The sequence below is a fragment of the Mastigoproctus giganteus genome, chromosome 13 (assembly GCF_048544385.1).
Source record: "Mastigoproctus giganteus isolate SK-2022 chromosome 13, ASM4854438v1, whole genome shotgun sequence".
Lineage (NCBI taxonomy): Eukaryota > Metazoa > Arthropoda > Arachnida > Uropygi > Thelyphonidae > Mastigoproctus > Mastigoproctus giganteus.
The window spans coordinates 89672332-89700032 of NC_143587.1; the positions used below are offsets into that span (position 1 = coordinate 89672332).

Here is a 27701-nt window from a genome sequence, read left to right on the forward strand (position 1 = left end):
AGAACTCTTTGCTGTTTTTCTTTGCATCCCTTGCCAAGGATTTCTCGTAATCTGCCTTCGTCTGCCTAACCTCCTTTATAACTTGGTTGCATATCAACTTGTATCTATCATAGGCTTCTGTGTCATGTGTTAATTTGTAAGTATCCCATGCATTTTTCTTCTCTGCCATATGCCTCATTAGTTCATCTGACATCCATTTTGGCCTAAACCTTGAACAATATTTCTTAGTTGGTATGTAAAGCCTAGTAGCTTCCAAGATAAGTTCTTTGAATGCTTCCCATTTTGAATTTGCTGTTGGTAACATCATCAGTTGGTCCCACTGTATAGAATTTAAATACTGTTTCAGTCCATCGTAGTCGCCTTTACGGAAGCAATAACCCTTCCCTTTACCCCTAATGGTAGTTACCTCTTTCAGTAAATCCCACTTCAGCACACTGTGATCACTGCCACCTAGTGGTTCATTTATGTCAATTACTATATGTCAATAGGCATTAGTATAGATATATTAAGAATGCATTTAGCTATTTTAACACGCACTTTATCATTTTCTTAATTTGCTATAACTGTCATGATAGCATGACGTGGTAGTAACTCGCACCTGGCTGGGATCTTTACTAATTTTGATCGACTTTCAGGACTTTATTTTTCCGCACAGATAGATCAGAAAAGTGAACGGAGCACACCAAATTATAGGGAAAGGCCCCATCATTAAGGAAGGGCTCTATCTAAATTGTACCAATAGCCTATGACCAAAAGACGATATCACTAAAAATGACCGGGTTTCGACCACATGGTCAAGTTTTTTTTTTTGATATGTTCTATGAATGTAATATGTTAGCTTAAGGATTGATCTAACTGTGTAAACTTGGCCAGAGACAAATGTTCCACCATCTCCAGGCTGTGTTGTAAGGGATATAATAGAGGAAATCATGATCTTCGTGTTCTCCTCCCCAACGACCATAGACATTACACGGCAGGGCAACAACTTGTTTACTATTCATCAAATGGCAATTCGGGTATCACCATCGTTCTCGGCACCCCTGAAAACCTTAGGGGAAATTATTCCTGACCTTCTAGGGATATTTTACCACCTGTGTTCTCCCCACTTCTCTGAAGGGGAATCCCCTTTTAATGCAAATGGACTGCTCTGCCTCTAATGGTCGCAAACACAGGTGACTGGTCACCTTCTACAGCTCCTAAGGAGAACTGTACACTCAACTGACTCACATTATGATAATCCAATATCTACTCGGTCATCCGAACTGTACCAAATATGGAAGTGAAGTCAGAAAAAGCAACCATCACTTCACAGCAGACACAAAATGAGGAAGTTATTGTGATTGAACATAATGAGGACGTGTGGAACACCTATACAGGACCCCCTTATCCATCAAAAGAAAAAACAAACAGCTGACTGCCAAAATCAGAGTGGGAAATCTGCTCACAAATGGAACTTAACCTTCTCCAAATTGATCTAACTGAGGACCACAAAAAAACCAAAGTCACAACCAAAGTTGAGTAATTACAGACCGGTTAGTTTAACTTCTGTTCCGGGTAAAATAATGGAGTTGCTGGTTAAAGATGCATTGCAGGATCATCTAGACAGGACTGCAGCAATAATTCAGACACAGCATGGGTTTGTTAAGGGAAAGCTTGTCTGACAAATTTGATAGGATATTATGATGTGATTACAAAGGAACTGGATGAAAAAAATAATTTTGATACATATTTGGATTTCAGGAAAGCTTTTGACACTGTTGCACATGGAAGACTATTGTACAAATTGGAGCAGAATGGTATTAAGGGTAAGTTGCTACAATTGATAAAAGGATGGTTAAGTGCGAGAAGACAGGGTGGTAATCAACGGGTGCTGCTCTTCTTGGACTAATGTTATTAGTGGAGTCCCACAGGATTCGGTGTTAGGTCCACTGTTGTTTTGTATATTTATCAATGATATTGATGAAGGTATATCAGGCTTAATGTCGAAGTTTGCAGATGATACAAAGGTTGGCAGGGTTGTTAATGACAGTAATGGCAGTGTGCTACTGCAACAGGATCTAGATAATTTGGGCAGATGGGCTAAAAAGTGGCAACTGAAGTTTAACCTTGACAAATGCAAAGTACTGCATATGGGTAGAAGTAACCCCAGAGAAACGTACCAACTGTGTGGTACACTTAAGGTGGTAGAAAATGAAAAAGACCTGGCAGTAATTGTGCAGGCAGATATGAAGTTTTCTGAGCAATGCAGACAGGCTGCCAGGGCAGGTCATGGGGTTTTGTCAATGATATATAGGAATTTTGCTAGCAGGGAAAAGGAGGTGATTATTCCTCTGTATAAGGCAATGGTCAGGCCACACCTTGAGTACTGCATACAGGTCTGGAGGCCTCATTTTAGGAAGGATGTAGATTTACTTGAGCGTGTACAGAGAAGGGCAACAAGATTGGTGAGGGGAATGAAGGGATCCTCTTATCAAGAGAGGCTTAAGTTCTGCAAATTGCAGTGGCTGGAGACTAGGCACCTGCGCGGTGATCTGATTGAGGTGTATAAGGCCTTGAATGGGTTCAGCACGCTGAATTCTGATGGGATCCTTCCACTTGTTCAGATTACGAACCTAAGGGGGCATAAATTCAAATTAAGAAAAGACAGATATAGAATAGATGTGTGGAAATTTGCCTTTAGCCAGCGGGTGGTTAATTGCTGGAACAAACTTCCATCTGTCGTTGTGGAAATTGATAGGTTGAATAAATTTAAGGAGGAAGTGGACAGGCATTTGGACGGAATGGTGTGGTTTTTTTTTTTTTTTTTTTTTTGGCTGATGCTGCATAAGCTCATACATTTGCTTTCTTGCATCACATGCCACTACTACTATTACTACCTCTCGATCCTTCACTGCCAGAGGGTACTGTTCCTGAGAAAACTATAAAGCACAGAACTGAATTGGAAGAACTGATGAAAGATTGGAACAATAGGGTTACAACATGCCTCAGGGCCCAGACTGTAACTATATGGTCAAAACTAATGTTAGAGAAAAGTGGAGGAGAAATTGAAGAAGATAAACATAAGAAAGACACTTCGGTGGATGGGATCTATCCAGTTATATTAAAGGAGGCAGAAAAGGAAGTAAGCAAACCCTTAGCCATAATTTTGAGAGCTTCCTTGGACACAGGGGAGGTACTCATGAACTGGAAATGTGCAAATGTGAACCCAATTCACAAAGGAGGATCAAAGGGTGACACAAGAAATTACAGACCTGTTAGTTTAACTTCTGTTCAAGGAAAATTAATGGAGGCACTGGTTAAATAAGCACTGCAGGATCATCTAGACAAGACTTCAGTTATAGCTTGGACACAGCATGGTTTTGTTAAGGGGAAGTCTTGTCTGACCAATTTGATTGGATACTATGATGTGGTCACAGTGGAACTGGATGGAAGGAATAACTTTGATATTATATATTCAGATCTTAGAAAGGCTTTTGATACTGTTGCATAAGGAAGACTGCTGCACAAATTGGAGCAGTGTGGCATTGGAGGCAAATTGCTGCTATGGATAAAGGGATGGTTGAGTGGGAGAAGACAGAGAGTGGCAATCAATGGACACTGTTCTTCGTGGACTAATGTTATTAGTGTAGTCCCTCAGGGTTCAGTGTTGGGTCCATTGTTGTTTTCTGTATTTATTAATGATATTGGTGATGGTATATCAGGCTTAATGTCCAAGTTTGCAGATGATACGAAGGTTGGCAGGGTTGTTAATGACACTAATGACACTACGCTGCTGCAATAGGATCTAGAAAAGTTGAGCAGATGGGCTGAGGGGTGGCAATTGAAGTTTAACACTGACAAATGTAAAATACTGCATATGGGAAGCAGTAACTCCAGAGCAATGTATCAACTCTGTGGTACTACACTGACAGTGGCAGAGAAGAAAAGTACCTGGGGTAATTGTGCAGGCAGATATGAAGTCTGAGCAGTGCAGACAGTCTGCAAGAGTAGCTCATGGTGTCTTGTCAATGATAAGGTGATTATCCCCTTGTATAAGGAAATGGTCAGGCCACACCTTGAGTACTGTATACAGGTCTGGAGGCCTTATTTTAGGAAGGATGTAGAGCTGCTGCAGCGAATGCAGAAAAGGGCAACAAGATTAGTGAATTAAACAAAAGGTTGCTCTTATGAAGAAAGGCTTAAATTTTGCAAATTACAGTGTCTGGAGACTAGGCACCTGTGAGGTGATCTGATTGAGGTGTATAAAGCCTTGAATGGTTTGAGCATGCTCAATACTGATGGGATTCTTCCTCTTGCTCACAATAATTGCCTGAGTGGGCATAAATTCAAATTGAGGAAAGATAGTTGTAGAATAGATGTGCAGAAGGTTTATTTTAGCCAGCGTGTGGTTGATCGCTGGAACAAACTTCCATCTGCTGTTGTAGAAGTTTACAGCTTAAACAGAAACGGCCATGACTCAGATGATGAAAAGGAAAACTCTTCTCCTCAAGCCTTATCTAGTGATACTCAACCCAGTGAACCCCAAAAGTACCCAAAACAAGTGAGGAAGTTAAGAAGTCGATCATTGCCAACCTATCTAACTACTTCTGATACACCCACATCAATTACATCAGGAAAACCCATATCACCGGGGTCTTCATAGAAACTGACTCCAAAGAGGATGCTGAAAAAATTATCAACAACAAAAAAAATCCCCACTCTAGGGCTCTCAGTGGAACTGCCACGGAACAAAGGACCATCAATCCTAATCCTCAATACGGACAAGGATACTGATCCCAATACCCAGAAAAAGAGCTTACCGAAGGAATCTCCAACAGGACCTGCTGGACAAAGACCCAGAGGATTTAATTACTCCAAGTATCAGACAAAATTACAGATTGGAAACTCCTACAACTGGGTGGTGGAACTGGCCTCGGAGGTGTGGCAGGTCCTATCACATAGCACTAGAATCTATCTAAACTGGGGGTCACATCGTTTTAGAGAACATGTGACAGTCCCCAAATGTTTTAGGTGGTGCCGCTTTGGACACATCACCCACATCTGCACCCAGGCTGAGTAGACCTGCAGCCACATTGCGCTGAGAAGGGCTATGGATTTGAGTCATGCCCAAACAAAGATAAAGATGCTGTTGTTTTGGTTTTTAGGAGCATTAGCAACTAAGGCCATATTGCTCCGGGATATGCGGTGGTCATTCCCTGACCTTTCTGCATCCTCCGTATTTGGTTGACGGGCTCGAACCCCGGTATAATCCAGAAGCGTGTGCTACGCACTGCTGCTCCTGGCCACCTGGCTACGGAGGCGCCGTTGATAGATAAAGATGCGGTTGCATTGAACAGATCTGTAAACTGCATTCCAACAGACAGACAAAGGAAACACCGATACATTGTGGAAAAGGATGACTGGGAGCACTTTAGGGAGACCATTATTGCCAATGAACTAGAACTGCAAGAACAGGACCCTGACCATCATCATCGTGCAATCAAACAAGTGGCTGACACTGCCTTTAAAAAGAACCCCCCCCCCTCCCAGGAGCAGTCCCGTGGTGGTCTAGGGAACTGCAAGCACTCAAAATTGATGTGAATCATAAAAGACGAGCCTTCCAGCGGGCGAGGACAACCTGGCCCCCTGCAGAAATTAGACATCTTAGACAGCAATATTGGGAGACAAGGAATGCCTACACTGCCATGATCAAGCAGCAGTCCTGGGAGCAACTGGTCTCAACAACGTGTAACTCTGATCCATGGGGTACTGTCCACAAGGTCGTCACTAACAAGCTTCCCAGAGGTGAGGTGAGGTGATCCCTTCCACCCAAAACCCCCAGGGAAGCATCACTAACACCTGGCAAAATTCTGTTCTGAACATCCTGGATACCATCTTCAAGAAGCTGGATGATTGCAAAACCCCAGAGCAAATGCAACTCTGGCACGACAATGACAATTACTGCTCGGCACAGACTGAGGAACTCTTCACTGAAACAGAATTAGCAAATGCTATAGCCGAACTCAAAAATAAAAAAGACACCTGGGATAGATATGCTAGAATCTGCAATTGTTAAAAAAAGTGGCACAGTACACTCCGAACCTTCTGCTTAACCTGTTTAATCACTACCTCCACAATGGATGCTTTCCAACAGAGTGGAAAACGGCAAGCATAAAGCTAATACTAAAAAACCCAACCAAACAACAAGACCTTCCGGAGTCTTACCACCCTACTGCTCTCCTCTCCATTCTGAGTAAAGTCTATGAGAAGCTCTTCAGGCAGAGAATAGATACACTACAATGCCGCCCATCTACCTGCCAAAAACTAATTTGGTTTCAGACTGGGCAAATCAACAACAGACGTGCTTGAATGCATTGCCGAAGTGGTCCCAAACTGCAATCGCAAGTATCTACTGGGTATATCTGTCGACTTTGCCGGAGCGCTCGACACGCTGTGGTGGCCGAGTGTCCTCTGCAGGCTAAGTACAAAACTCCCTGACAACCTACACAGTGTCATCTCAAATTATCTGAAAAACAGAGCTATTATAGTCCAGGCAGCTTTCTGTGTGATGGGCAAGCAGGTTTACCGGGGCTGTCTGCAGGGAACAGTTCTTGGACCTCTGCTCTGGAACTATTCCTCAATGAATTTCTAAACATGGACCTTGGTGAAGTACAGACCCTCGCCTGCGTTGATGATCTCACACTGATCCTCATCGCAGATTCTCGGGCACAACTGGAAATTACAGCAAATTGGCTCTTATAACCCTCCAGGACACTGGGTGTACAAGTACCACCTCACTCACTATATCACTGGCCAAAACACAGTCCATCCTACTCAAGGGACATCTCGATCCCAGGAGACCACCGCAAATTAAAATACAAGGCAGGACCATCAAACTCAACACCCAACTTAAATACCTTGGTGTGATCCTTGACAAGAACCTGACATACCTTTCTCACTTAAAATACCTACAACAGAAAATCAGGAACTATGCTGTGATGGTCGCCAGGGTGACCCGTTGGGACCAGGGACTGAAGAAACGTACTCTGGCATTATTCCACAAGGCAGTTTTTATCCCTGCCATCACCTATGCTTCAGGTCATCACAAGTCATGGTACCACAAGTCATCCACAGTAGTCACCTGACACAAGCTGGACAATATCGAACACCATAACATGTGCCTGCAATACCGTCAGCATACCTGCACTTCAGGTTTTGGCGGACACCCTTCTCCTCGACCTGGAGGTGCCACGCACCGGAATACTCTTCCAGCTTAACAGAGGGAAACCTGCAACATACTAGGGTTATACCACGGAGAATATTTTCTATTGCAAGTTTGATGGTGCATAATTTGCTGTATAACTGCTGCATTCATTGGGAAGTGATACAAAGAAGGTTTTATGAGGGTAAACACCCACTCCACTCTCAGATTTTGACCAATCAGTATATATTTTTGTAAAATGCAGGTAATTTTGTGTGTGGGCAATATGGAGTTGTTTTATGTTGACATTTGCAAGGGAGTGTTTCCCCCAGTTTAGAAAATAACTGTCACAAGGTGGTTTACTAGAGGACCATGGGGGATCCGTACTGTTTGAATCTTGAAGAACTTTGTCAGGATGTATATTCCAAGTTTGCGATAATGCCTGAGATCTGAGACCAGTAGGCTGAACTGCCCTGGGGTTATTTCTATAGAACATTGTGAACAGAGGGTCATTAAGAATCGGCCTAATGGGATAGGTAGGTAGACTACGGATTTTAGTTGTATAGTTGAGAAGTAACATCTTTCTCCTGAGGCTTAGAGGAAGTTCAGGAGCTTCAATGTAAAGACTTTGAACTAGCAAGTTAGCACCTACAAAAATCCTCAGGGCAGAGTGTTAAATTGGGACAAGACGTGCTAGCACGGTCTCCCTAGTAGAATCATACACTGGGGCACCATAATTAAGGTGAGATCTGATTAGGCCTCTATAGAAATGAAGTACTGTGTACTGATCTGCACCACACGATGTTGAAGAAATGACTCTGAGTATGTTCATTTTTTTCTGGCAAGACATCCATAGATGTTTGCGTATTCCATGAAGTTCAATTTACTATCGAAAGACAGACCAAGGAGACGAATGCTGTTCACAACTGAGATAGAATATTTGTTAAGTGTACCCCTGGATCTGGATTCATCCATTTGTTACAAAAGTGAACTACTTTAGATTTGAACAAGAGAGTCAATACCTATTCTGTGCCATCCATAGCTGAATATTATTAATTTAAATTTGGAGCTGTCACTCAATGAAGGTCATGTTTTGAGAACTGCAATAGTGATATCATCAACATAGAGGTATGAATTCACAGTGTTGGGAATATTTTTAGTCATGTGATTTATTCTTATTGAGAACAAGGTGGCCCTGAGCATAGAGCCCTATACGAACCCTTCTTCTTGTATATGTGTTTGGGAGAGCACCTGTTGGTATCAAACTTAAAAGGATCTGTGATGAAGGAAGTTCTGTATGAAATATGGTAAGTGTCCTCTCAGGTCAAGGGAATAGAGATCTCTCAGGAAACTAAAACGCGACGAGGAGACAGATTTAAAGCAGTGAGGAGACAGATTTTTTTTATCTAAGTGTTAGAGCATTATGTAATATATTCCGTCGGGGCCTGCAGCACTGTTTTTTGAGGTAGATATGCTTCTTGAAGTTCAAGCATTGTAAGCAATTGATTATAGGGTAAAGAACATGTAGGTCTGAAGTTCAGTTTGGACTTTTCAGCTAATACTTTGATCTTCTGGAATGATGGTTCATATGCTGTTGAGGCAGACAACCGTGAAAACACAGTCCCTAAGGCATTCGCTATATCTGTGGGAGAAGAAAGCTCCTGCCCATTCCAGTTGAGAAGTGGTGAGGATAATGGAGGAAATTTGTCATTTAGCTGTTTTATTTTTCCCCATAATTTTCTTGTATCAATATTTTTATTAATCGAGATTGCAAATCGAATCGAAGATTTTCTTTTAGCTTTTTTCCTAATGTGATGGGCCTTGACTCTGAGTCTCTTGTGGTGGTAGGATGTTTTCGAAACAGATTCCACGCTCAGTTTTTTTTCTCTTTTTGCACCCTTGCACTCTTTGTTCCACCAATAACTTATGGTTCTATGGATTGTTGTCTATGATTGTGGAATCACAGTACATGCAGCAGCCAGTATTTGTCTCATAATGTGATTGTTAACTGTGTCGATAGGACTGTTTCGATGAGCTATTCATCAGAGGACACTCAGGAAGTGAATTTTGTCCATCTGCTTTGGAAAATTTCCATTTTTCATAGTTTTCTGAAATTATGGAATGTGTTGTTTGAATCTTAATATTAACGGAAAGTGATCACTGTTGAGCAGGTTGTTGAGGACTGTCCACTCAATACTAGGAAAGAGGAAACGGAGAGATCCATTGCAGAAGTTCTACCCATAGAGAGATGGATGAAAGTTGGCAAGCCTGTATTTAGTATAGTCAGGTTTTGTCTGTCAGCGAGCTGTTCGGTAAGTTGTCCTCATCCATTTGCATTAGGAGAACCCCACAATGGATGGTGTCCATTGAAGTCACCCAATAAACAGATAGGGCAACGGCAGAATAAGATCTTCGAGTTGATGGATGGTATAGGAATGATTGGGCGATAGGGAGATAGAGACAAGCGTTAATGTAATATCAATCACTATAAGTGTTGCAACAGCTTCGATGGAGGAAGGAGGAGTCTGCAAGGTACTTGTTAGTCTAGGAGTATGGCTACCCCTCTGTGAGCACTGTTTGTAGCAGTTCTGTCTTTCCTAAAAAGTGCATAATTAACTGAGAGAGACATATGCTGCATTAAATTTGTCTCTTGTAGGCAGATGCCTACCGACAGGATGATAATGATTGATTAACTCATGTATATCAATGTTACTGCGAATTCCTCTACAGTTCCACTGTATAATTTGGTGCATTTGGTTTTGTTATAGGAGGATGATTCTGGTTCATTTTTATACCCAGGCTGTTTGTGGCGATTGAGTTTCATTTTCTCTCTTCTTGGAAAGAATGGGCATCCAGTGTCCATGTCATCTTCTGCGTGAAGGTCTAGGATAGGTTCATTTGGGTCAGCATTATTATAAGGTCCATATTTACTGAAGTGATATTGTTTGTCTTCCTATTTGGAGCTGACTGGGTTTTCGATTTTGAAATATCTGATGGTCTATGTGGCATAGTTGGTGGGACTGTGACTAGGGTGTTGTTGGCTCTATTTACTACCTTTTGCTCCTTGGGAGTCTGTTTCATTGATGGTGACAGTATAGATTAGGCCCAATCTGCAATTGATATGGTTGGGGGAACTGATACTTCAGTTTGTTTTGCTGTTGATTGATATTTCTGCATTGCTGCTGCATATGTGTTCTTCAGTGCATTGAGCATAATTTGCTTTTTTGCCTTTATGTAACTTTTTGTTCTACCCTGTACTGCTGGTTTTTTTTTTTTTTTTTTTTTTTTCCTTGTTTTCCAGAGGTCGCATGATTTGGAGTAGGCTGAGTTGGTTTTCAATTTTGAAATATCTGTGTCTATATGCAGTCATTTAGACTGTTGCATCTTAGGTAATTTCATGGTCAGCATTGCTGAGTGCTGGATGAGTGCCTAGGCTGCTCAAGCTCTAGAGTTAACTTTCCTTCCCAGGTTTCTGGCCCACTACAGGGAGGCAGGAACAGTGCTGCAAGGAGGCCAAGTGGTTAGATGTTAGTTGGTTAGTAAAAAAAAGTGAATATATGTAATGAAAAAGAAAGGTGAATTTCCTTTCTGTTCTTACTTGCGACTTTCCAAGTGTAGAACAGGATTATAAATGAACTGCTAATAGAGAATGATATAACTTAAAATGAATTTTTATCACTGAGAAAGATCGCTATATAATTGCACTTTGAATGCTTGACCTTGAATTCACTTGACACCCGGGGCCATCTTACATTGGGGAAATAGAAATCTCAAAATAACTTATACATTGGATGGAGTTTAATTAAAAACAATACGAGAAGAAAGGGATTTGGAATTAACGACATGAATATGAAGTTCTCTGAGCAGTGTAGACAGGCAGCAAGGAAAGCCCAAGGTGTTCCATGACAATTTAAATTAGAACATTAGAATGCAGACATAAGAGCTCATACCATGAAGCATGGACATAGAAAAAATAAAATGTCTGAGCTTCTTGAAATGGTCCAAAAGTTAGCAAAGTGCTTGATGAGATCAAAAGGGCAGCCATATGTAGAAAGAATTCAAATATGTGGGTTACACAGGTACTTAAAAGAAGACTTGATTGAGATCTATAAGAGGCAGTGAAATTTTCACTGTTATGAATGATTCCAGAGCTAGAGAATATAAATTTGAATTATGGGAAAGAGGTTTACACTGGACTGTACGAAGTTTTCTTTTAGCCAGAAAGTTGGTATTTACTAAATAAGTTACCTCTGTGAGGAATCGAGGCTAACAGCCTAAATTAAAAGGTCGGCTGGAAAGTTACCTACATGAAAAGAGGAAACATGGAGGTTGTTTATTTTCCTTATTTTCTTTTAATTTTAATTTTTATATTTTTATTATTAGTTTATTTATTTTATTTTTTGGATGATGTAACAAAAGCCAGGAAAGTTAAATGGGCAGTACTGAGCAAATTTTTATCAGCTTATGGACAGTTTCAGTTGATCACATCTTTAACTAATAGGGGTTACCCTGCAAGCTCATTAAGATTAACCACCAGTGTATTATTCTTATATCTTATGCACTCAAATTTTTTGGGTGACACAATATACGAATTGAAAAATTTGAACAAAGTTTTGGCATTTAACTGCTGGGTCAATCAACATGGTCTAGGTATCATTAACTTGCAAGTTATAATATGCTGACACCAGTAAAAGAAAATGGATGAAATTATAGGGTGGAATGAGGGATAATGGATATTATTCTTCATGGCTTCCTTGTTAGAGAACAGATGATATTTTCTGGTAGGTGTTTAAATTGAAAATTTATCATAAATGATTTAACCTTTTCTTGGTAACTCAATTAGAAAGTAGCCAAAAAGGACTAATCTCATACCAGAAGACAAGAATGTCATCAATATATTGTCATCACTTGTTTCTTCAAGCAAAGTGCCTCTGATACAACTATTCAGATTGACAAAACATTGTTATGGCTATAGCTAAAGAAAACGGCTGTTTTTGGTACATCATTTCAAAATTTGCTGAGGTAAGTGATGAAGAGGGTCCACTGAAAACACTGGTGTTTTTGATGGACAACAAATCAAAGGGCTACTGCAAGATGATAATTCACAATTTCTATGTCTAGGAGAAGTTGTGAATTATCACAACTAGATAGCATTCAACAATAGGAGGGCTAGTTATCATTCAAGCAGTGTGGAAAAACTTTTAGGTGTTTGTAAATCAAAGGACTATGAGAACAACAACAACAACAGTTAGTGGTGTCAAAAAACTATATTGCAATATGACTGTGAAGTCTGATATTCAGTACAACTGCCTTGAATACTTTCCACAGCATCTTGATGCACTGGATGAAAAGCACAGTGAAAGTTTCACAAAGATATTGAGACAAAAAAGGATACTGGGTAACTGGAATAAGGGCATGATAAAAAACTGTTACAGTTAGTCCTCAACTGACATAAACACGAGTTATGTAATTTCGGATTTATGCAATTTTTTTTGGTAAAATCGTAAAGATACTTTCTGTATAATTTTTAAGAGTGAAGTCGAATGAAGTAACAATAAGTACAAGTTTATATTTTCATTCTCATACAAACTATGTTGGATAACAACCTGCAGTGTGACTAGAATCTAGGTAAATAACTAGATTTAGCATTTCATTTTCTGCTTTAAAAATTCTGAAGAAATATTTGACAACATGTGTTTGAGACTGGTGAACTATGTCAAAGCACTTCAGAGACACCCCCACAGTTTTCAAGCCATGTAGACTGTGTCCTATTGGCTATATCTTAGGAGAAATATTCTATCCCTTTGTCTCTACATCCTTTCCTTCCTTTCTTTCTGGATTGTAGAGTCAGTTCAGTTTTGCTTCAGAGTGAAGTGGGAGCTTTTGTTTGCATTTTGTGCGTTGTTACACATCGGGTTATTGTGGTAAAGTTGAAATTCACATTTCCAACTATTTTAAATGACTTTGTGCAAAACTATCATCGTGTAGTGATTGCTTCATTCACATTTTTTATTATTATTATTATTATCAACTGTAATTTATTACATAAACCCGTACTGGAGTCTGTAAATTGAGTGTTTTCTCTGGTTGATTTGTCTGTTTTGCGGGACGAAAAAAATCCCAGTTTCTGGGGGGGGGAGACCTTGCTATCTTATTCTGAGACCGACTAACTCAGCCACGAAGTGAAAAAAACCCATTAAAGTTCCTCGCATCATCGACAGGATTTGAACTCGGTCCTTTTCCACACGGTGTGGTTCGCATGTTGTAAGGTAGTGGTGGTGGTGGCAGTAGTAGTAGTATTAGTGGCATGTGATGCAAGAAAGCAAGTGTATGAGCTTATGCAGCATCAGCCAAAAAAAAAAAAAAAATCACACCATTCCCTCCAAATGCCTGTCCAGTTCCTCCTTAAATTTATTCAACCTATCAACTTCCAGAACGACAGATGGAAGTTTGTTCCAGCAATTAACCACCCGCTGGCTAAAGGCAAATTTCCGCACAGCTATTCTACATCTGTCCTTTCTTAATTTAAATTTATGCCCACTTAGGTTCGTAATCTGAACAAGTGGAGGATCCCATCAGAATTCAGTGTGCTCAACCCATTCAAGGCCTTATACACCTCAATCAGATCACTGCGCAAGTGCCTAGTCTCCAGCCACTGCAATTTGCAGAACCTAAGCCTCTCTTGGGAAGAGGATCCCTTCATTCCCCTGACCAATCTTGTTGCCCTTCTCTGTACATGCTCAAGTACATCTACATTAGCATTAGTAGAGGCATTTGATGCAAGAAAGCAAGCTTATGCAGTATCAGCCAAAAAAAAAAAAAAAAAAACCCACTTCCACTTCACCCCTCTGTTTGTTCAAAATACCTGTCCAGCTGAGCCTTAAACTTATTTAGGCTATCAACCTCCATGACAAGGGAGGGAAGTCTGTTCCACCAACCAACCACCCGCTGGCTAAAGGCAAATTTCCGCACGTCTATCCTACATTTGTCTTTCCTCAATTTGAATTTATGCCCTCTCAGGTGATTATTCTGAGCTAGAGGAAGAATCCCATCAGCACTGAACATGCTCAAACCATTCAAGGCTTTATACACCTCTATCAGATCACCTCACTGGTGCCTAGTCTCCAGACACTGTAATTTGCAAAATTTAAGCCTTTCTTTGTAAGAGCACCCCTTTGTTCCATTCACTAATCTTGTTGCCCTTCTCTGTACTCGTTCCAGCAGCTCTACATCCTTCTTGAAATGAGGCCTCCAGACCTGTATACAGTACTCTAGGTGTGGCCTGACCATTGCCTTATACAATGGAATAATCACCTCCTTATCCCTGCTGGAAAAATTCCTGTATATCATTGACAATACTCCATGAGCTACTCTTGCAGCCCGTCTGCACTGTCAGAGAACTTCATATCTGCCTGCACAACCACCCCCCAAGTCCCTTTCATTCTCTACCACTGTCAGTGTAGTACCACAGAGTTGATACGTTGCTCTGAGGTTGCTGTTTCCCATGTGTAGTACTTTACATTTGTCAATGTTAAACTTCATTTGCCACCTCTCAGCCCATCTGCTCAACCTTTCCAGATCCTGTTGCAGCAGCATAGTGTCAGTAGTGTCCTTGACAACCCTGCCAACCTTTGTATCGTCTGCAAACTTGGACATTAAGCTTGATATACCATCATCAATATCATTTATAAATACAGAAAACAATAATGGACCCAACACTGAGCCCTGAGGGACTCCACTAATAATATTAGTCCAGGATGAGCAGTGTCCATTGATTACCACTCTCTGTCTTCTCCCCCTCAACCACCCCTTTATTCATAGCAGCAATTTGCCTCCAATGTCACACTGCTCCAATTTGTGTAGCAGTCTTCCATGTGCAAAAGTATCAAAAGCCTTTCTAAGATCCAAGTATATAATATCAAAGCTATTCCCTGCATCCAGTTCTTTTGTGACTGCATCACAGTATCCAATCAAATTGGTCAGGCAAGACTTCCCCTTAACAAAACCATGCTGTGTCCGAGCTATAACTGAAGTCTTGTCTAAATGATCCTGCAGTGCTTCTTTAACCAGTGCCTCCATTAATTTTCCTGGAACAGAAGTTAAGCTCACAGGTCTATAATTACTTGTGTCAGCCTTTGATCCTCCTTTGTGAATTGGGGTCACATTTGCACATCTCCAGTCTATGGATACCTCCCCTGAGTCCAAAGGAAGCTCTCATAATTATGGCTAAGGGTTTGCTCACTTCCTTTGCTGCCTCCTTTAATATAACTGGATAGATCCCATCCACCCCGGGTGCCTTTCTTGTGTTTATCTTCAACAATTTCTCCTCCACTTTACTCCCAGTTATTTCAAGATTCTGTAGCTTACTGCTAGAGTTGAATACACCTCTGGCATTCCCCTCGCTGAATAACTCCTCGTGTGTGAATGTCGATGCAAAATATTCATTTAGTTTGTTAGCTACCTGAGCAGGATCATCAACAGTTGACCCATCAATATCAAGTGGACCAATCTGATTCATCTCCTTCCTTCTAGAGTTTACATAAGTAAAGAACTCTTTGCATCCCTTGCCAAGGATTTCTCGTAATCTGCTTTCGCCTGCCTAACCTCCTTTGTAACTTGGTTGCATATCAACTTGTATCTATCATAGGCTTCTGTGTCATGTGTTAATTTGTAAGTATCCCATGCATTTTTCTTCTCTGCAATATGCCTCATTAGTTCATCTGACATCCATTTCGGCCTAAACCTTGAACAATATTTCTTAGTTGGTATGTAAAGCCTAGTAGCTTCCAAGATAAGTTCTTTGAATGCTTCCCATTTTGAATTTGCTGTTGGTAACATCATCAGTTGGTCCCACTGTATAGAATTTAAATACTGTCTCAGTCCATCGTAGTCGCCTTTACGGAAGCAATAACCCTTCCCTTTACCCCTAATGGTAGTTACCTCTTTGAGTAAATCCCACTTCAGCACACTGTGATCACTGCCACCTAGTGGTTCATTTATCTTCAGATTCTTAATGCATGAAGAATCACTGCTGATAATCAAATCAAGAGTATTCCTCCCTCTAGTTGCCTCCCGAACATGCTGATGTAGAAAACAATCATCCAATAAATCCACAAAAGCCCTGCTAGTGTGTGAGTGACTAGCCCCCAAATTCCAGTCAATATCTGGGAAATTAAAATCTCCCATTATTGGGAGATTTTAATTTACTGTCTGATTTACTGGACTCTCTGATTGACTCTCTGATTTACTGGACCACTCTATTTCCCTGTACAGTTTCTTATTATACTCATCAGAGTCATTAGACCTATAGCACACTCCTACTCTCAATTTTGATCTCCCAATGCTTATGTCACACCAAACTGACTCAACACTGCACTGTCTAGCGATGTCGACTGGCTTTACTTCCTTGGTTTTTATGTGTTTCTTAACTAATAGCATAACCCCTCCCCCCTTCCTATCCTGTCTATCCTTTCTGTAGACGTTATATTCCCCAAATTCCAGTTCTGCATTCCTTATATCTGTGTGACACCACATCTCTGATATGACCAACAATATCTGCCTTTGATGTTTTGAGCAATACCTCAAATTCATCAAATTTGTTTACTAAACTCCTAGCATTGGTGTACACGCAAGTATACCTGCACCTGTTTCTATTCTTAGCTACCCTAACACAACCTATGTGTTTACTTGTACCGCAATGGCTCCCAGCAGTCTCTGAAATATCAAGCATCTTGTTTTTCAGGCTTCTGCTCATTCTAATAGAAGCAGTGCAAGAATCTCTTTCACCTCTGCCAGTGGCTACTGTCAATCTATTGGTCTTTGTCTCCCCCCAAGCTAGCAGTTTTCCGACCCACCTAACACTGCCTCGATAGTATCAGCAAATATTCTTGCACCCTTTCTATTTAAGTGTATCCCATCCCTGAAGAAGCAATCTCTCCTGTTAACAAGTACAGACCAGGCTGAAAAAAATTCTACCCCTTGAGCCTTGCACAATCTTTCCAGGGTCGAATTGATCGACAAGGCTCTCATCATATACTCCCTCCTATCGTGTCTGGGCAGAATTGCAGACACTTTCAAATTCAAATCTAATTCTCGGCTTTTGTTCAACAGTGACCTGTACTTGTTAGGTAATTCTGCCGGTCTCCTACTCTTAATATCATTAGTGCCAACGTGTTCAACTATATTACCTTTTGTGCCCTTAAAAGATGATATTCGCCCTACAACGTCATCAACCTTTGCCCCTGGCAGACATACCCTGGTCCTGTTCCACCTATCCTTTTTACAAAGCATGTTCCCCGTTTCCCTGACAATAGAGTCACCAACAACTACTAGTTCCTTCGGGACCAGCGCATTCTGCCTTGGGGGTTGATTCTGTGTCACGTGATGCCCAAGTGCAAGCTCTGGCTTTGATGTGGGCAGCTGAGAGCTTGATGGGCCCCTCAATTTAGTTTCTTCGAGGGCATCCACCGTGTCCTTCAAGCTCTCATACAGGCCCCCAAAAACGCTGAGTTGTTGCCTGATATCGATACACTCCTTGCATCGGGCGCACACACAAAGACATCCCCCATGGCAGTATCATGTCCCGTACCCGCTTGCTCTGCAAACATCAACAAACAGTGCATTTCATTCCCCTCACCAATCTTGTTGCCCTTCTCTGTACATGCTCAAGTAAATCTACATCCTTCCTAAAATGAGGCCTCCAGACCTGTACGCAGTACTCAAGGCGTGGCCTGAACATTGCCTTATACAGAGGGACAATCACCTCCTTCTCCCTGCTAACAAAATTCCTATATATCATTGACAAAACCCCGCAGCCTGTCTTCATTGCTCAGAAAACTTCATATCTGACTGCACAATTACTCCCAGGTCTTTTTCATTTTCTACCACCTTAAGTGCAGTACCACACAGTTGGTAAGTTTCTCTGGGGTTACTTCTACCCATATGCAGTACTTTGCATTTGTCAATTATCTAGATCCTGTTGCAATAGCACACTGCCATTACTGTCATTAACAACCCTGCCTACCTTTGTATCATCTGCAAACTTCGACATTAAGCCTGATATACCTTCATCAATATCATTGATAAATATACAAAACAACAGTGGACCCAACACAGAACCCTGTGGGACTCCACTAATAACATTAGTCCACGAAGAGCAGCACCCATTGAGTACCACCCTCGGTCTTCTCCCACTTAACCATCCTTTTATCCATTGTAGCAACTTACCCTTAATACCATTCTGCTCCAATTTGTACAATAGTCTTCCATGCATCTCTTGTAACTTAACCCTGTGAAGTTCTTTAAAGGCAATTTCATTTTGACCGTTAGCATGGTGCCACCTAAGAGAATAAGTTATTGTTTGTTTGTTTGTTATTTGGTTTTTTTTAGGAGCATTAGCAAATAAGGCCATATTTCTTTGGGGATATGCGGTGGTCATTCCCTGACCTTTCCGCATCCTTCGTATTTGGTGGGCAGGGGCTCGAACCACGGTCTAATCAAGAAGTGTGTGCTACGCATTGCTGCTCCTGCCCACCTGGCTACAGAGGCGCCAAGAGAATAAGTGAAAGAGGTACTACTTCGCTCCTGTCCCCAGTTAAAGTTTTTAATTGTTATGGTATATACCATATTTCCCCATGTATAAGACGCACCTTTTTTCAAAAAATTTGGGGTCTAAAAACTGGGTGCGACTTATACAGTGGTTGTAGATTTTTTTACTTGCATTTACCGCTTTTTCGCGCTTGTTGTCTTTGTGCTCATTGTTTCGCACTTGTTACCGGTATATTAGGTTACGTTTTGCCACATTCTGCCCAGAAATGGCTCAGAAAATATTTTCGTACAGTGCTGAATTCAAGTTAAAAGTGATCCAGTTTGCAAATGTGAATGGAAATCATGCTGCTGAACGTAGGTTTGGTCCTCCTCCAATTGAGAAAACAATCCGAGACTGGCTACGAGAAGAAGAAACCCTACTGAAAATGCCACAGCAGAAGAAGGCCATGAGAGGCAAGTCAGCAAAATGGCCTGATTTTGAGAGAGAATTGAAGAGCAAAGGGCAATTGGAATTCCTGTGTCCACAAAGATGGTTCAGCTTGAGGCAAGAAGAATTGCTGATGAAAAAGAAGTTACTGATTTCAAAGGAGGACACAATCGGTGCTTCAGGTAAACGGAATGGACTAAGCATACATACATGCACCAGACTTGCCCAAAAGATGCCTGAAAGCTATGAGCAGAAGGTCCTTGAATTTCATCGTTTTGTCATTCAATGTCGGAAGAGACATCAGATTTGAGTTGGGACAGATTGCAAATATGGACGAAGTCCCCCTTCCGTTTGATGTCCTAAGTAACAGAACTGTTGATAAGAAGGGGTGAAAACTGTAACTGTGAAGACAAGTGGACATGGAAAGAGCCATTATACAGTTGTTCTAGCTTGTTGTGCCGACGGAACCAAGCTGCCTCCTATGCTGATTTTCAAATGCAAAACAATGCCAAAAGAAGTCATTCCTCGAGGAGTGATTATCCCCGTTCATGACAAGGGTTGGATGGATCAGGATGGGATGAATATCTGGTTTGAGAAAGTTTGGAGCAGGAGACCAGATGGGCTCTTACGCAAACCTGCCCTATGGTGCTTGATCAGTTCAGGGCACACATAACAAAAAACACAAAGAAGATTGCTGCAGAGCAAAAAAACAAAACTTGCCGTCATACCTGGAGGTTTGACATCCCAGCTCCAACCACTTGATGTCAGCATTAACAAACCCTTCAAAGCTGCCATGAGAGACGAATGGAACCAATGGATGAAGTCTTCTGGGGACAATTTGAGGTACTGCTCAAAACATCAAAGGCAGATATTGTTGGGATATCAGAGACGTGGTGTCACACAGATATAAGGAATGCAGAACTGGAATTTGGGGAGTACAACGTTTACAGAAAGGATAGACAGGATAGGAAGAGAGAAGGGGTTATGCTATTAGTTAAGAAACATAAAATCCAAGGAACTGAAGCCAGTCGACAATGATGGACAGGGCAGTGTCGAGTCAGTTTGGTGTGACATAAGCATAGGTAAATCAAAATTGAGAGTAGGAGTGTGCTATAGGCCTAATGACTCTGATGAGTATAATAAGATACTGTACAGGGAAATAGAATGGGCCAGTAAATCAGAGAGTCTTATAATGGGGGATTTTAATTTCCCAGATATTGATTGGAATTTGTGGGTTGGTCACTCACACACTAGCAAGGCTTTTGTGGATTTATTGGATGATTGTTTTCTACACCAGCATGTTCGGGAGACAACTAGAGGGAGTAATACTCTTGATCTGATTATCAGTAGTGATTCTTCATGCATTAAGAATCTGCAGATAAAGGAACCACTAGGTGGCAGTGATCACAGTGTGCTGAAGTGGGATTTACTCAAGGAGGTAACTACCATCAGAGGTAAAGGGAAGGGTTTTTGCTTTCGTAAAGGCGACTAGGATGGTCTGAGACAGTATTTAAATTCTATACAGTGGGACCAACTGATGATGTTACCAACAGCAAATTCAAAATGGGAAGCATTCAAGGAACTAATCTTGGAAGCTACCAGGCTTAACATACCAACCAAGAAATATTGTTCAAGGTTCAGGCCTAAATGGTTGTCAGATGAACTAATGAGACATATGGCAGAGAAGAAAAATGCATGGGATACATACAAATTAATGGGTGACATGGAAGCCTATGATAGATATAAGTTGGTCTGTAACCAAGTCACAAAGGAGATTAGGCAGGCAAAGGCAGATTATGAGAAATCCTTGGCAAAGGATGCAAAGAAAAACAGAAAAGAGTTCTTTACTTATTTAAACTCAAGAAGGAAAGGGATGAATCAGATTGGTCCACTGGATGTTGATGGTTCAACAGTTGAGGATCCTGCTCAGGTGGCTAACAATCTAAACGAGTATTTTGCATCAACATTCACACATGAGGAGTTATTCAGGAAGGGGAATGTCGTAGGTGAAGTAAACATTGGCAGTGAGCTAGATGATTTTCTAATAACTGAGAGGAAAGTGGAGGAGAAATTGTTGAGGATAAACATAAAAAATGCACCCGGGGTGGATGGGATCTATCCAGTTATATTAAAGGAGGCAGCAAAGGAAGTAAGCAAACCCCTAGCCATAATTATGAGAGCTTCTTTGGACGCAGGGGAAGTACCCATAGACTGGAGATGTGCAAATGTAACCCCAATTCACAAAGGAGGATCAAAGGCTGACACAAGTAATTATAGGCCTGTTATTTTAACTTCGGTTCCAGGAAAATTAATGGAGGCACTGGTTAAAGAAGCACTGCGGGATCATCTAGACAAGAATTCAGTTATAGCTCTGACACAGCATGGTTATGTTAAGGGCAGGTCTTGTGTGACCAATTTGATTGGATACTATGATGTAGTCACAAAAGAACTGGATGCAGGGAATAACTTTGATATTATATATTTGGATCTTAGAAAGGCTTTTGATACTGTTGCACATGGAAACCTGCTGCACAAATTGGAGCAGTGTGGCATTGGAGGCAAATTGCTGCTATGGATAAGGGGTTGGTTGAGTGGCACAAGACAGAGAGTGGTAATCAATGGACACTGCTCAACGTGGACTAATGTTATTAGTGGAGTTCCTCAGGGTTCAGTGTTGGGTCCATTGTTGTTTTCTGTATTTATAAATGATATTGATGATTGTATATCAAGCTTAATATCCAAGTTTGCAGACGATACAAAGGTTGGCAGGATTGTTAAGGACACTGCTGATGCTATGCTGCTGCAACAGGATCTGGAAAGGTTGAGCAGATGGGCTGAGAGGTGGCAAATGAAGTTTAACATTGACAAATGTAAAGTACTGCATATGGGAAACAGTAACCCCAGATCAACGTATCAACTCTGTGGTACTACGCTGACAGTGGTAGAGAATGAAAAGGACCTGGGGGTAATTGTGCAGGCAGATATGAAGTTCTCTGAGCAGTGCAGACGAACTGCAATAGTAGCTCATGGTGTCTTGTCAATGATATACAGGAATTTTTCTAGCAGGGACAGGGATGTGTTTATTCCCTTGTATAAGGCATTGGTCAGGCCACACCTTGAGTACTCATTTCAAGAAGGATGTAGAGCTGCTGGAACGAGTACAGAGAAGGGCAACAAGATTGGTGAATGGAACAAAGGGTTGCTCATACGAAGAAAGGCTTAAGTTTTGCAACTTACAGAGTCTGGAGACTAGGCATCAGCGAGGTGATCTGATAGAGGTGTATAAGGCTTTGAATGGTTTGAGCATGCTCAAAGCTGATGAGATTCTTCCTCTTGCTCAGAATAATCACCTGAGAGGGCTAAATTCAAATTGAGGAAGGACGGATGTCGGATAGATGTGCGGAAATTTGCCTTTAGCCAGCGGGCAGTTGGTTTGTGGAATAGACTTCCATCACTTGTTGTTGAAGTTGATAGCCTAAACAAATTTAAGGCTCAGCTGGACAGGTATTTTGAACGAACGGAGGGGTGAAATGGGAGTAGTGGTTGTCTTTTTTTTTTTTTTTTTTTGGCTGATGCTGAATAAGCTTGCTTTCTTGCATCATATGCCTCTACTAATGCTAATGCTAATTTGACACCAGCAGGAAGAGTGAAGAAATAGAAGTTTGTACCTGGATGAAATGATCCTGGGATAATATCAAGACTGAGATCGTTGTGAAGCCATTTAAGAAGTGTGGCATTTCAAATGCCATAGATGGAACTGAGGACGAGGCAATATATGAAGGCAGTGATTCGTCATCAGACACAGATGAGGACAAGCCAATGGATGGGAGTTTTGACAGTGATGAGGAGTTGTATGAATTTTATGATGAATAAAACTTGAGTTCAATAACTTTATGTAATACATTTTTTTTCAAATTTTGGGCCCCAAAATTAAGGTGCGTCTTATACATGGGGAAATACGGAAACTCTTTTTCATCATTTTTCTGAGGATATTATGTGGTTTTTGCAATTTAGGCATATCAGGGATCTAGTAACAATAATTTATTAGTCATTTCCAAGTTACGTAAAACTCGACTTACGTAAAAAGTCCTGGAATGTATCTCTTACATATGTCGGGGACAGACCGGCTTGGTGTCTGCAAAGACCACAAATTCATTCATGAAAAAAAAAAAAAAAAAAAAAAAAAAAATCTGTTCAAAATCACTATATAAAGTACTGATTTAGAGGTGATGACTGGGTATATCACTATTTGTTTGTAATATTTTGAAAGCTGTCTGTCTGAAATATGTATAATTTGCTATAGGTGATACTTTTTTTTTTTTTTTTGCACAAAAAAATTGACCTGATAGAGCAAAATTAATTTCCAAATTTGAAAATCGTACCTGTGGTATGTAAAAATTGTATAAATTTATTCATTTGCATATCAAAACCAAGTTTTTTAGAAAATGCATGCAAGTGTAATCATTATTAATTATCTGTCAGATATACATTCAAATAATCAATATAGATATATGATTGAGACTTTACTGCAACATTAATTTGATTTTTACCTACTTACTTAGTGACAGTTTCCTAAAAGTGTGAAATAAACTAACTAACTGAATTAAAATTCAGAGGTAAAAACCTAGATTCAATCAAATTATATTAATTTTTAAAATACAATGCTTATTTAAGTAAAAAAAAAAAAAAAAATAATAAAAAGAAGAAAACAAAAAGTACTTACTTGAGCCCAAGCAGTGACCAATAAGATGCTGTAGAATACAGGATTTGTGAACAACCCCTCAAAAATGTTCCTTTCCCCATGAATCTTTCTGGCATTTACCTCATTGAAAAGCGTCATCATGACAAATGTGTTGAAAATGATGGTGAAGTGTTGTGAAGGAGATGAGTGTAAAGGGGCATACATCCCTGAGTCGATGTCAAAAAATTCATGACCTGAAATAAAAAAACAGAAATGCCATACAGTATTATAAAAAACTAGTTTCCAATTCTTATTCCACTCCAATCCTTGGCAATATTTTTTTACTGCCAATAAACACCTCACATATATTCCACTTTTTTCAACATTGCCAATATAGTCAATAATGGTCTGCCAAAAATTCATCTGTAAGAGATACATTCCCATATTCCATCTTGTCTGAAGCAAGCGTGAGGTGCATTTCCTTCTAGAAACAACTTTTTTCTCCAATGAAGTCGGAAGAAGGTGTAGGGACTACCCTTCAGGAACAAATTTTTTTTTTTTTTATCCCATGTACACACAAATGGACATTTGTAAATCTAGATTAAATACAACTTATAATATTGAGACCAATAATACTGACACCATATGACCTAAGTTGTCTCAGTACATAACTGTATACAACTCCATGCAAACTGAACTTCAAAACCAGATAATAACAATAGTGAAATGGGATGTGACTTAGAATATAAGCATGGCAAGAGAATCATTCTCAGCTGGCCACTGTGATTTGTGCTGCAGTCAAGGAGTTTGAGTCTTACCATTATCATATAATAGGGAGTTAAATGATTTTAAAATAACTGACAGCAAAGTGGAGGAGAAATTGTTGAAGTTAAACATAAGAAAGGCACCTGGGGCAGATGGGATCTATCCAGTTATATTAAAGGAGGCAGCAAAGGAAGTAAGCAAACCCTTAGCAATAATTATGAGAGAATCCTTGAACTCAAGGGAAGTTCCCACAGACTGGAGATGTGCAAATTTATCTCCAATACAAAGGGGGGGGGAATCAAAGGTTGACATGAATAATTCCAGACGTGTTGTTTGGCTTCGGTTCCAGGGAAAATAATGGAGTCACTGGTTAAAGAAGCATTGCAGGATCATCTAGACAAGACTGCAGTAATAATTCAGACACATCATGGGGTTGTTAAGGGAAGTCTTACATCACCAACTTTTTTGGATACTATGACATGGTCACAAAGAAACAGGATGCAAAAAATAATTTTTAATATCACATTCTTGGATTTCAGGAAAACCTTTGATGCTGTTGCACATGGAAGACTACTGTGCAAATTGGAGCAGTGTGGCATTAAGGGCAAGTTGCTACAATGGATAAAAGGATGGTTGGGTGGAAGCGAAGAAAGAGAGTGGCAATAAATGGACAGGGGCGTTCTAAGGTTATATGGTGCCCGGATGCCAACTGAAATTTGCCGCCATCCCCTTAAAATTTTCTTCATATGTGTATGTAATTTTCAGGTGGTGCTTGAATGTTGGCACCCGGGTGCAGTGCACCCCTCGCATCCTCAGGACGGCCCACACTTGTCAATGGACATTGCTCTTAGTGGACTAATGTTATTAGTGGTGCACCCCAGGGTTTGGTGTAGGGCCCATTGTTGTTTTGTATATTTATCAATGATATTGATGAAGGTATATCAAGCTTAATGTTAAAGTTTGCAGACGATACAAAGGTTGACAGGGTTGTTAATAACAGTAATGACAGTATGCTGCTGCAACAGGATCTGGAAAAGTTGGGCTAAGAAGTGGCAACTGAAGTTTAACATTGACAAATGCAAAGTACTGCATATGGGTAGCAGTAACCCCAGAGAAATGTACCAACTGGGTGGTGTTACACCAAGGTAGTGGAGAATGAAAGAGACCTGGGGATAATTGTGCTGTCAGATATGAATTTTTCTGAGCAATGCAGACAGGCTGCCAGAGTAGGCCATGGGGTATTGTCAATGATATACAGCAGGCCCCCGTTATAACGCGGTTCGCTTTGCGCTGATTCGCTGTAACGCTGTTCTTATATTATAACCGGTATCTGACTATAACGCTGTCACAGATCACTATAACGCTTTTTTACATATTGCATTTTTGGCATATTTAACGAAATCGTTTCATTTGATGGAGTCGATAGCTTGAAAATGAATAGCAAAACAGCATTAAAACGTTTCCCACGCCGACTTGAGAAATTTTCCCATGCTCAGTGAAATTTTCTCGCACACTAATTTAGTTTCAGTACAGTGACTTGTTACGTAGTTCCGAGATCAACATTTTAAAAAATGATCAAGTATATTGCTTGTAATATTTGCGTTATATGCATTTATCCGAAGTCTAGTCATCACTCAGTAGAGTATTAGACATCGTGCGTAACGGAAAGTTTACTTGAACATTGTATCGTAATTAATTCAACCAACGCAGTTACATTTTCGAAGAGCTAATAATGACTGATAGGAATGAAAATGCAACAACGTCTGGGCGCAGTACGAAGACTATAAATGTAAGAAAAAGACTGAATTTGAAAATTAAATTAGACGTTTTGAAGCGAATCGATTCCGGTCAATGACAAACGGATGTGTGCCATAATTTAGGACTTGCAACTTTAACTGTAAGAACAATTATAAAAAAATAAAGAATTAATTTTTGCAGCGGGAAAGATAGCTGTTCCACTGCAACCAACTAGGACTAGGCCAGCTATTAGGATTGAAATGGAAAGACTTTAATTTTATTGAAGATAATATTCCAATGCAGAATTCAGTTAAGTTAAATATTAAAAAAAGGGAGAGAGAGAAAGAGATTAGCCAATATGATGATCTGAAGAAAACTCGCCTAAAAAAAAAAAAAAATGTGGAACCATTTAAAACTGGTAAGGGCTGGTTGAATAGATTTAAAATCAAGGGAGAAGCCGCAAGTGCAGATCAAGGAGCCGAAACTTTCAAAAAAGAACTTGTTAAAATTGTTGAAGAGGGGTATTATGTGTTATACTTCTCAACAAGTTTTTAACATAGCTGAAGCAGGACTTTTGTGGAAACGAATGCCTAAAAGAAGTTTCATATTGAAAGAAGAAAAAAACATGCCAGGTTTCAAAGCGGCGAAGGATCGGTTGACTTTATTGTTGGTTGTAACGCTGCGGGGGATTTAAAATTAATACCCATTTTAGTTTATTTGGAAGAGGGCCAAAATTCAACTCAAAATCCACACATTTGTCATGATTAAATTCATTATTTTAATTGGAATTTTAAATTTACTTTTGATACACAAGTAGTAACCACATAATTATACGTATGCAATGCAGAATATTTTATATGTGCAAATATTTGAATATTAAATATTTTGACCGACATTTGTTTATCTTTTCATTACTGTTTATTATTCATTAGGAAATATCCTATGGCACCGACCGCAGCTCATAAATACATATGTTACCTTATGGGAAAGCGGCGCTCGCTTAGCACGGATTCACTTAGCGCTCTGTTTTTCCGGAACGAATGATCAGCGTTAAGCGGGCATCACCTGTATAGGAATTTTGTTAGCAGGGATAAGGAGGTGATTATCTTCTTGTATAAGGCAATGGTCAGGCCACACCTTGAGTACTGCATACAAGTCAGGAAGCTTCATTTTAGGAAGACGTAGAGTTGTTACAACAAGTACAGAGAAGGGCAGGCAACAAGACTGATGAGGGAAACACATAGGGGTGCTCTTACGAAGAAATGCTTAAGTTCACCAAATTACAGTATTTGGAGACTACACACCTGCAAGGCGATCTGATTGAGGTATATAAGGCCTTGAATGGATTGAGCAGGCTCAATGCT

At 40.3% G+C, this 27701-nt stretch overlaps 1 protein-coding gene across 9 annotated transcripts in view; it reads right to left on the reverse strand.

The window, feature by feature from the left end:
* PMCA (plasma membrane calcium-transporting ATPase 3) overlaps window positions 1-27701 on the reverse strand; it is a 1183542-nt gene that overhangs the window by 317970 nt on the left and 837871 nt on the right. For all 9 annotated transcript variants that reach the window (XM_090387939.1, XM_090387938.1, XM_090387937.1 and 6 more), the window contains one exon: window positions 23878-24089. In XM_090387939.1, the coding sequence (XP_090244065.1) occupies window positions 23878-24089 (212 nt within the window). The remainder of the gene's footprint in view (window positions 1-23877; window positions 24090-27701) is intronic.